Source organism: Pundamilia nyererei, unplaced genomic scaffold (genome assembly GCF_000239375.1).
Source record: "Pundamilia nyererei isolate P.nyererei 1_Seehausen unplaced genomic scaffold, PunNye1.0 scaffold00051, whole genome shotgun sequence".
Classification (NCBI taxonomy): Eukaryota; Metazoa; Chordata; class Actinopteri; order Cichliformes; family Cichlidae; genus Pundamilia; species Pundamilia nyererei.
Genome location: NW_005187452.1, coordinates 598,133 through 608,581, shown reverse-complemented (window position 1 = coordinate 608,581; position 10,449 = coordinate 598,133). Strand labels below are relative to the sequence as shown.

General features: G+C 42.7%; 1 protein-coding gene across 2 annotated transcripts in view; it reads right to left on the bottom strand.

The window, feature by feature from the left end:
- The window catches only part of galnt2 (UDP-N-acetyl-alpha-D-galactosamine:polypeptide N-acetylgalactosaminyltransferase 2), a 69,397-nt gene extending 60,465 nt beyond the window's left edge, over window positions 1-8,932 (bottom strand). Inside the window, exon 1 of one of the 2 annotated variants that reach the window (XM_005733283.2) lies at window positions 7,670-8,932. In XM_005733283.2, the coding sequence (XP_005733340.1) occupies window positions 7,670-7,765 (96 nt within the window). In that variant the 5' untranslated portion in view covers window positions 7,766-8,932. The remainder of the gene's footprint in view (window positions 1-7,669) is intronic. The other variant, XM_005733284.2, reaches the window with a different exon arrangement.
- Window positions 8,933-10,449: the final 1,517 nt, after the last annotated feature.

The following is a 10,449-nucleotide window of genomic DNA, read 5'->3' as shown; positions in this document are numbered from 1 at the left end:
TCAGATTTGCCTACAAGCACAGTGAGATGCTACCAGAGTGTACTGCACAGCTCAAAGGTTTGAGATCCAACTAATTTTCATATTAGATGAAGAAAACCCAAGTAAATATAAAATGCAGTTTTTAAAATTATGATTTCATCTATTAAGGGGGGGGGGATATGCAAACCTTCCTGGCCCTGTGTGAAAAAATAATTGCCTCCTAAACTTAATAACCGATTGTGCTACCATTGGCAGAAACGACTGCAGTCAAGCATTTTTGAATACTGGCAACGGGTTTTTCACATCACTGTGGAGAATTTTGGCCCACTCTTTGCAGAATTCTTTTAATTCAGCCACACTGGAGGGTTTGAGAATGAACAGCCTGCTTAAGGTCACGCCAAAGCATCTCAACCAAACTTCATTTAGTTTGAAGTGTTTTTGGGCAAATGTAAGACAAGCCTTTGTGTTCTCTCTCTCTCTCTCTCTTTATTGTTCAATGGTGAACTCTGACCATAACAGTGGCGAGTGAGGCCTGCAGTTCTTTAAATGTTATTCTGGGTTCTGTTTGTGACCTCCCAGATGCATCAATGAGCTCTCAGGGAGTGAATCTAACGCTCTTGGGACAGGTAGGCATGGATAGCTTTTTCCCCTTAATAAATGAAATCATCATTTAAAAACTGCACTGAAATACACTGTATTTACTCAAGTTATCTTTGACCACTATTGACATTTGTTTGCTCAGAAACATGTAAGTGTGACAAATATACAAAAAAAGTAACAACACTAAGAAATCAGGAAGGGGGCAAATACATTTTCACATCCTTGTATCTGTGGATGTGTTCTGCTACAGCAACACTTTCTCTCCTGAGACTCTAAACGTGTAAGCTTAACGTGATTAAAACTGCTTTGGTTCAAAGAGTGTTTGTATTTGACGGTTCCCTCAGAAAATAAACCCACAAAAAACTTCTTTGGTGTTTCTATTTCCACCCCGAATCACTTGAGCACCTGTCAGAAGTGATCATTATTTAAAAAGAGAGCTCACTCGGTCAATACTTCAAACAAAAACCGTATATTTGAAAAGCATTCGGTACCCAGGGATTCCCGGCTTAATTTAAGCCTTTTATCGATTGCTCTATGGAACTGCATTTAGTTAGTTAGCAATAACAGATCTGCACGCTGGCTGAAATTACATTGTATTTTGGCATTATAAAAATATCGAGCTGCCTCAAGTGGTTTCAAATCCACAGGTCTTTAAGCTAGATGATTGTATTGCAGTTATATAAAGCAGCAGGAACTCCAACGCGTTATCATTATTATGAGGGACGCAGCGTGTGTGCACGCAGATTTCCCTAAATCTTATGTTACAGATGCTGGTCTGTTTACGTGTGCGTGCAGTGTTGTGTCTTCAGCAGACGGTGCGGGCTCGTGCGCTGCAGAGCAGAGGTCAGCGTCTTTCATCTGTATATGAAGACAAAACACAAGTGCGATCCAACATCATCGCCATCTTCGCCCTCGCCGGAAGCGTGATTTGCCTCTTCTCCATTTTTTTTCTTCTAGCGTTTCCCGCTTTAAAAACAACAAAGCGCTCAGAGCGAGTGAAGCAAAGCTTACCCTCGATGAGAGACAGACGCATTGATAAAGCCGAAGTTTGAAACAGGCACAGACAGGCAGAGGCTGAACGCCTACAGCTGCAGATAGCAGAGACTGCAACCTTCAGTCAGCCGCGATCCCCGCTGAGCTAATTCATTTAGGTTCGCTGGAGGAATAACTCTTTCCAAAAGGCTACCTGCACGTCTCAAGGCCCGATGCACCTTTGGGTAAAAACCGAGCTCCATAGCAACTGTGTCGATGTGCGGATGAATGAATCTGGCATTACTGTTTACAGCATGTGTTTGTGATTTGCTCCCACACAGTCCCTCTTCTGCTTTTCCCCTGTTCTGTCACTAATTTAAGACACACAGGTTGAACCGTTTCGATAGGTGCGGGTCACAGACTTCATCTGAAGAACAACTCTTTGATAAATCCAATTACCGTCTGTCTGGAGCTTTTCTCCAACAGATAATAACTTCCTTAATAAAGCCTGCGTTTGCTGCTTTTTCCTGCAGTGCGGTGCCACCCTCCTCTATCAGCCATTTAGCTCTGCTCGCACCCCACTGATTAGCAGGAAAACAAGACTCGGTAAGAAGCTGGCTCCTCGAGAGCTGGCAGGAAGAAAAATCTCTGTCTGTCCAACAGAGAAGACTTTAATGGGGTATCCTGGTGAGGCAGCAGGCTCGTATTTGCAACATTATCCTCCTGTGTGCAACAATGCGCTCGCAGATATGAGGGTTTGTACCACATCCAGCTGCTAGGAGACCCCTGAGGTTCCCCGCCGTAGTACATACTGTAGTGAGTGAGTATGGGAAAAGAAAAGAGTACCCGCTATGCTACAAACTAGGAGAAGAGAGATTTCACAGTTATTATCACAGAAAAAGCAGATTTTTTTTTCATTTCCAACTGTAGGAGGCTGATAACACAAATTACTACACTTTTCCATAAATAACAGGATAATACTTTTAAAGTACAAATGAGGTTGTACCACGTTCATGGGAGGGTAGCACGTAGCAGCTTCCTGTCAGCTCCTCAGTGCTGACACTTTTCTGACATGTTGATTACACACTGCAAAACAAAGACGTCAGATGCATAGAAGTGGAGTTTGTGCACACCTGAATCACATGCACGCCCCCTTTTTTTCCTCTGCTCTGTGCCTCAGACATAATAATCAGCTGTGATGACGCCGAGTATTTCCCTCTCTCCCTTCAAACAACTCGGCTCAATACGAGCAGACTCGCTAATGGCTGAATATTAAAAGAAAAATCAATGTTCCCTAAGATAGACCACAATATCTTTGATCAAAAAAACAACAACAGGAACATTTTGTCCAAAGGTTTTTCTATTGGAACACTGTGAAATTTCAGGGTTTTTTTTTTTTTTTTTTTGCTCTATCAAATAATGCAGACAATTTGTCAGAGATGGCCACATTAATTTTTGCCTCCAACACCGTGATGTTAGCTTACAGGCACTGATACTGTGCTCAGAAAGTCTTTAAACTGTCATACACGAGCCGACAAGAGACACATTCTTCCAAATACGGGACTTTTCAGCTGATAATAGAGGAAATGCTATTTGCCAAGAGCTTTGATCTACACCGCAGTATCATGACAGAGCTGAAGAAGCCAGCTGAACTAATTCTTCTGGCAGAGACGTGGTCTTTCAGATTATTCAAGAGTGGGCATTTGAAATAGCTGCCATGATAGTCCGAGTCCTACTCTTCATGCTGGCAGGATGCTGAATTCACCTCAAGGTGTTTGTGAGCACCAATAACACAATAACGTGTAGCTTGTTGGATGCAAGCAGTATGTGTTACAAATAAGAGGGGGTGGTGAGATGCATATAAATATCTTGTGTTTTTGTGAGCTAGAAAGGTTGCTCTGAAGTCTCACGCTGCACCACTCAACACTGCATCGACATCTGCCGGTTGCCCTTATCTCAATTTAATTAAAAACGTGACCCAAAGAAACACCAGCAGGTACCGAGGAAGTCACTGTGACATTTTATAAAGCGATTGCAGGTTAATTGGCAACACTTTGCAATCAGCACTTTGGGCTCTCTGATCATAATTATTAAGCATTTTATTTGTTTTTAAACACACTTCACACGCAAAAAAAAAAAAGATATGATCCTGAAAGTTAATAAGAGCAGTTACAAATTTCAAAATCACAGCTAAGAAAACATCCATGGTCTTGTTAGCAATTTGCTGCCACCTCCATTAGTCTCTTCTTTTGTCACAAAGAGGTGACATACAGGTTTAGCCACTCCCTGCATGAGTCTACTCAAACACCAACCAGAACAAGTGTTTTATGGCCATGGCGGAGAAATGAGGAGAAGGCTTGATAGCTGCAGCCTTCAGGGGCACTACTTTGTAGTTATATACACAGTTTAACACAGGGTCTGTTTTGTATTGGTGTAAACAGCCTTTCAGCAAATATAGGCTGAATAATAGCCTTAGGTAAATGCATTAAAATCATATGCTAATTAGCAATGTGTCCATCTAGCTTTTGTTTATTTAACCATGAGAAGCTGCTGGCTCCGGGTTACAGCATGCTAGTCTGATTAAAGCTATAATACTGAAGAGATATGTCAAGTTAGAGGTGTCACGGTAGCTGTGTACTGCATGATATTTGAAACTAAAAGATAAGTGCCATTGATGTACATATAATGTAACTACTTTTTTGTATAAATTTGTAAAGCCCAGTTCAATTATTCCATTTTATTTTATTTCATTTCATTTTATTTAAATGTTACCAAATCTCAACAAACGTCACTTCAAGCCTCTGCATATTGCAAAGTAGCCTTAACCGGGGATTTACAGCTCTGTGGTAAATTTACACCATAGGTACACTGTAACTGCAAAACCCTCTGAAACTCTGCGCCTTAACCTCACGTGCACCACACCAGAAACTGTCGATTCTTCCCGTGCATTTCTGGATACTTCTTCACCACAGTTTTTGAATTGATTAGTAGAGAACAGCAATCAATGCCTCATATATAAGAAAAGATATTTACAGTACCAGTACAAGGACTCACATGTGTCAGCAAATTCCGAGGGACATTCACAAAAATCAGAATAGATGTGAGGCAATGTACAAAGATGTGGAAAAACTTGAGGGACAAATGTGTTTCTCTAAGAAAAAAAAATGACCACAACAAAGAGCGAGGACCCAGAAGGCAAGAGAGTCCCAGCTTTCTATTTATTGTATTGTTGCTGGCACTGCATATGAAACATGACCACACAGTAATTAACACATAGAAATGGCCCCGAAGAGAAAACCCCAACCATCAGACAATTACCACATCTGTCAGCAACACTTGGGGACAGTGGGGAGGAAGAACTCCCTTTTGACAGGGAGAAACCTCCAGCAGAACCAGGGTGGGGCGGCCATCTGCCGAGACCAATTGCCGGTGAGGGGAGGACAACAGGACAAAAGACACACTGTGGAAATGCAAAGTGGTGTATAAACATACAGAGTGAAGAAGAAACACTGCATTGTGGGAAGGCTCCAGCAGCCTAGGCCGTAGGCAGCGTAACTAAGGGAAGATTTAGAGTCACCTGATCTAACCTTAACTATACGCTTTATCGAAAAGGAAAGTTTTAAGCCTGATCTTAAAAAAAAGAGAGTTAATGAACAATATTAAGGTTTAACTAGGATGAATTCTCTACACATGTGGCTACATTATCATTTTTGTGAAGCCAAATGCTGACATCAGGAGAGCCCCGAGTTGAAATAATTGATTACATCTGCGGAAAATAGATTTTTCCATCTTTTCCTCCATTAATGGACTGAAACCAGTGCCCAAAAATCACTAATAAACCTAACTGTGGATTTGGGGAATTATTGCGATTTTACAGTTACCCGGCCGGTAACTGTAAAATCTATGAATGTGTTATTCAGTTGGTTACAAAAAGCACATCCATGAAATTTAGTCAATCTTTTGAGAGTCTTGATGAAGCGTCGAGTCCATTTACGGAGTTTATTCCATGACAGCAAAGCGGGGGAGAGAGATCATTAAATGCTTCCGCTTTCTCAGACTGAGACGGGGGGAGATGCGATGGAAAAAACAACGCTTCACCTGTGCAGCACCGCTTTTGTTTAACCAGATTAAATGTCCCTCTGTGTAAAGACACCAACCTGGTGGAGGCCATCATCCATATTAATGCCACCTGCAACCCAACGCCAGTGAAAGTTGCTTATTGTGGAGTGTCTCTTTGACCCCTCTAGGAACTTCAAACACACACACACACACACACACACACACACACACACACACACACACACACACACAGAGTGAGGAAAGCTATCAGCCTAATGGAAAAGTAAAAGTGCTGCTAGGGTTGACTGATGCAAAGCAAACACAGAGAGACAGATAGGACAAGACAAGAGAAAGGTGGGATACACACAGGACATTCACACACATATACTCACACACACAGCCTGGAGAGGTAATAAAGGCAGTGTACTGTGCACACAACCACCCATGCAGACCACACCTCACTCACTCACTCACACACCAGAATTCACTGACTTACATTAGCACACAGGTACACACACATACACGCTAGGTGCTCTCCCAAGGCAAAACCCAGTGTCTCACATCTATCTCAGAAGATATGTGTAAGTTTAGCTTTGCCGTGCCTTACTCTTCATGAACACCTGGAGGTTATTTAACCTGGATTATGTACTGCTTGCATATACGGGCCAGATACTGAAATCCATGGCTCCTAAACATGCACAGAGTCACCCCACCAGCTGTGATGTTTCACCTTTATTGTCCGGCTGAACAGACAGCTACATGTCTTCAGGTTATTATAGAAAATCTAGTCTAATAGCTGCTGTAATGGAGGTTATAATGTTCAGGTTTTTATCAAAGTGTGTGTAGAAGTGTGCCAGTTCAACTGTGTGGTCACTTTGGAGGAGGCAGTTTGGGTTCATTTGCACTGCCTTATACTGAGAGGTGCTTCTATTAATACCAATATCAATTATCTTCTTTATTGATTAATCTGGCAGGTCATTTCTCAAGTAATCGTCTGATCCATAACACCAGACCTGAGCTGGCCAGTTGGAGAGGTGATGTCTTTATGCTGTTGCCCAAGTCAAGAACTCAAACCTTTTATAATATGTTAGGAAAAGGAGAAAGCAGCAAATTCCCATATTTGTTTCCCACTAAATATTATTTTTCATTATTGATTAAACAGCATTCCGGGACAAGGACGTGAAAAAGAGAATTTTGAGGAACTTTTAAGATTTTTAAACTAGAAAAGTCAGAATATTTAATATCTCCTTTCATCTCCAACCTCTAATATTTAACCCTCTCTGATAGGCAAGAGGTGGACAGAATATGAGCCACATAAAGATAAATCTCTGGAGATTCACCGCAGGGCTGATAGACCGCGTTGCATCGGCTTAATTCAGTGTAAAAATGTTTTAACAAGGGGGAATCTGTGCAGCACAAAGTCTAAAATCAGAAGAAGAAATGTGTTTTAAAGACGCCGCTTTAAAAGAAAATCTCCTCCTGACAGCACAGTGCACGTAGAGCTTTAACCCGGCGTTAATCTGCACACTTCCTGATCTCTGCCTAGTTATCGGAGCAGCAGCAGCTTGTGCTGACGTGCTCTACAGGCTAACCCCCTCCACCACCGGTACCTCCACCTCCCCCGGCCCTGCGAGACAGGCCAGCAGCGTTAAATTAATTACAACCCCCCTGTATGCTTGATTCCGCTGTCACATCAGCCGGCACCGTGAAGTGGTGAGCTGGGCTGCCTGGTGCAGACGCGCTCCGAGCCCCGGCACAGCGGGAGGTCTGTGTACGCCGACCAGCCAGGGAGTGAGCGAGCCATCCAGCCCCGCTACCCTTGTCCACACTCATCTCCAACCAAATCAATGCCTCGCCACTGATACAAGCAGGCCTTTTCCCCCTTTTTTTTCTTTAAAAAAACTAATTCCTCTCCGCATCGTGCAGCCGCAACCCCCCCGAGCCCCCAGAAAGGAAGAAAAGAGGCTCAACAGCGCCGAACCACAGCGCTCCATCTTCGCTTTGTCCTGGAAGAAAACCTCCACACGGACACAAAGCAGTCGAGGAAAGGAAATCCTACCTTTCGACTCAACGCTGTCCCCGAGTAGAAGTAGTAGGCTATCCCCAGCACCCACAGCACAGCAAAGCACAACAATATCCTTGATTTCCTCCGCATGGCTGCCTGGTTTTTGCGTCCCCCCGCCCGTGTGTGCGCTTCGCGGCTTCCCCTGCTCGGCTCTCCTTTCGGCTGTGAGCGGCGGCTTGTCCCGGTCTGCTGTGTCCGTGCAGGGCGCTTCGCCGAGCGGCTTCGGCAGGCTTCGTCAGTCGATCAGGCGGAGCGGAGCGAGCAGGAAGCAGCAAGCAAACATCAGCGAGGTTAGAGGGCAAAGGCTAGCCGACTCTAATCCAATCAAAACACCGGCCTGGAAGAGGGCCGGAGCCGTCAGCGAGTCAAGCTGTACCGAGCGGTTCCTTACTGAAACCGAGAAACAGGGGCTGGATAGTCCCCGAAGGAAATGACTTGTAAACGTTCAGTTATGTGTCTGTGGGAGCTGTGAGAGAGGACGTGTGATCATCGTGATTTCACTCTGTGTGGAGCCGCATACGCTCTAAGGAGTCGGTAGGGGCGCCAGAGATATCCTCCCTGCTGCAAACCGGGTATAAAAACTGAAAACGAAATCTTCCCGTTTAAACCTTTCATTGCCCTGACATGAACTGACCCATTAAAGGTAGAGACAGCGCAGAGGTTTTGTTTGTTTGTTTGTTTGTTTGCTTGTTTGTTTTTGGGGGGTTGAAGAGTTACTTCTTTTCCATGTCTCCTTCCTCCCCATGATGTTGCACATCGGAATAGGTTTATTTCAGTAAAAAGATCTGGGACAGCAAAGGAACAATGAGAACTGCATCCATTCCTTTAGATTGGTGTGAAATCCATAAAAATGAATCCCACAGTGGAACCTTTTGTGTCATTTCTCACTCATATTCGTATTTAATCTAATGAATGGTCAGAAAATAACAATACTGAGCTATTTTACTGTAAAATTAATTATTAATAATATTTTTTTCCATTAAAAATGCCAGACTTCTTCCCTTTGTAAACTTAAACTGTGACTATTTACTGCTTTTCCATCACTTGTATCCTAAAGCAAAAATCTTGAGTTCCTCAACATGTGGAGCCACTTTACAATATTGAAGTGGTTAAGATCTTCCTACCTTTGATCCTCCCAGGAACATTAAAGTTCATAATTGACGCCTCTTGGTCTAACAATAGGTTTTTGATTTTGAACTGCAGACAAACAATCAATTAATCCACTGATTAATCAATAAAGAGATTAATGAGTTTAAGTAGAACGTTAAAGCAGACAGTCACAGTCATTCTAAGCTTGTTAGCTGTGTCTTACCTCTGTGCTCAGACCAGTCTGGATGTAGCTGGTTGGTCCTGATAAGCTGTTGAAGTTAAAATCTGGTGTTTGAAAACAACTTATCGGTTCTTTTAAATCAGTAATCAGTGCTCATAGTGGCCTGGCTGCTTCCCAAAGGACATGTACTATAAATTTAAACATGTCCATGGAAACCTCAGACGCCTGTCTGCATTCATAAAGTGACTAACTATCACATCATCCATGCATTCAGTGACAAAAGATAAATCATGCTTAACTGGTTTTATTGAAAAACCTAATAAATTTTGTCTCCTGTATTAGCCAGAGTTTCTTTTTTTCTCCCCTGCAAGGGCAGGAAAAGCAGGAAAGACTAATTTATTTTCTTCCTCGTTTAAGGAGCGGAGGTATTGTGCAGCTAATGCATGTGCATGTGTCCTAGAGGAACTTGACCTCATCCATCCACTCATGCATCCATTCATCCGTCTTATTATTTTGTAAGCACGATTCACGTACAGTATGATTTTCAGTATGGTCTTTCTTAAATAGGAAGAACAATTTCAATCTTTTATATTTTCCTTTTTTGCATGTCAGATATTCTGAAATGGTAAATGTATTGGTTCCCATGTTGCACTTTTCTAATCTACTTGAGCACTTATGCACTTTATACAACATGCCTCATTCACAAGCTCTTCTGAGCGGCTGCACCAAGCCCAGCAAGACGAATAAGGGTTTTGTGAGGCATGCAAAGCTGCTTTAGTAGAGTCCAACAACAAGAATATGGATCTGGAAATGAGTATTATAGGTTCCCTTTAAATTTCCTCAAATGTGCAGTATGTCATCACCTCCCCAGTATCTTTAGACTAATGAGAGGAGCAGTGAAAAACGTGACAACGATGGAAGAAAATCGTGCGCTTAGACTCCTTTGCTCACAGTAAAACGCTTTCAGAGGCTTTAAGCAGTCGAAATCCATAAAACTGCAAAACTTTCAGACACAAAGAAAAGGAAACATTCGTCCTGCCTAAAATTGTTAACATTTTTAAAACACAGTTGAAATAGACTTTTCTATGGTCTGCAGCACTCAGACCAACTCTCTCTGACATCGAGCTCAGCTGGAACACCCCTGGCTAAACTAAAAGGTCTAGCTCATGTTCTGCGTGGTTCAATCTGCCTCTGACATTTTTCATTTTAATGGTGACAAAATGAGATTTTGACTGGAGAGCAAAATGCTTCTCGGTCCAAGAAAAGCAAAAAAGAAAGAGATCCTATCAATACACACACTGTGCTTTTCTCCAAAGATGTCCCAGCAGATGTCCCAGCAGTACACACAGAGACAGACGCACATGCAGAAAAACACACATTTACTCAGCGCTGCTCTCGCTATGGTGGTCTGAGAAGAGACTCGGTGTGTTTATGTTACCTACAGTAGTTTTAAAGTATGGATGGATGGAAGTCAAACTGAGAGAACGGGGAGGAGGACTAAGAA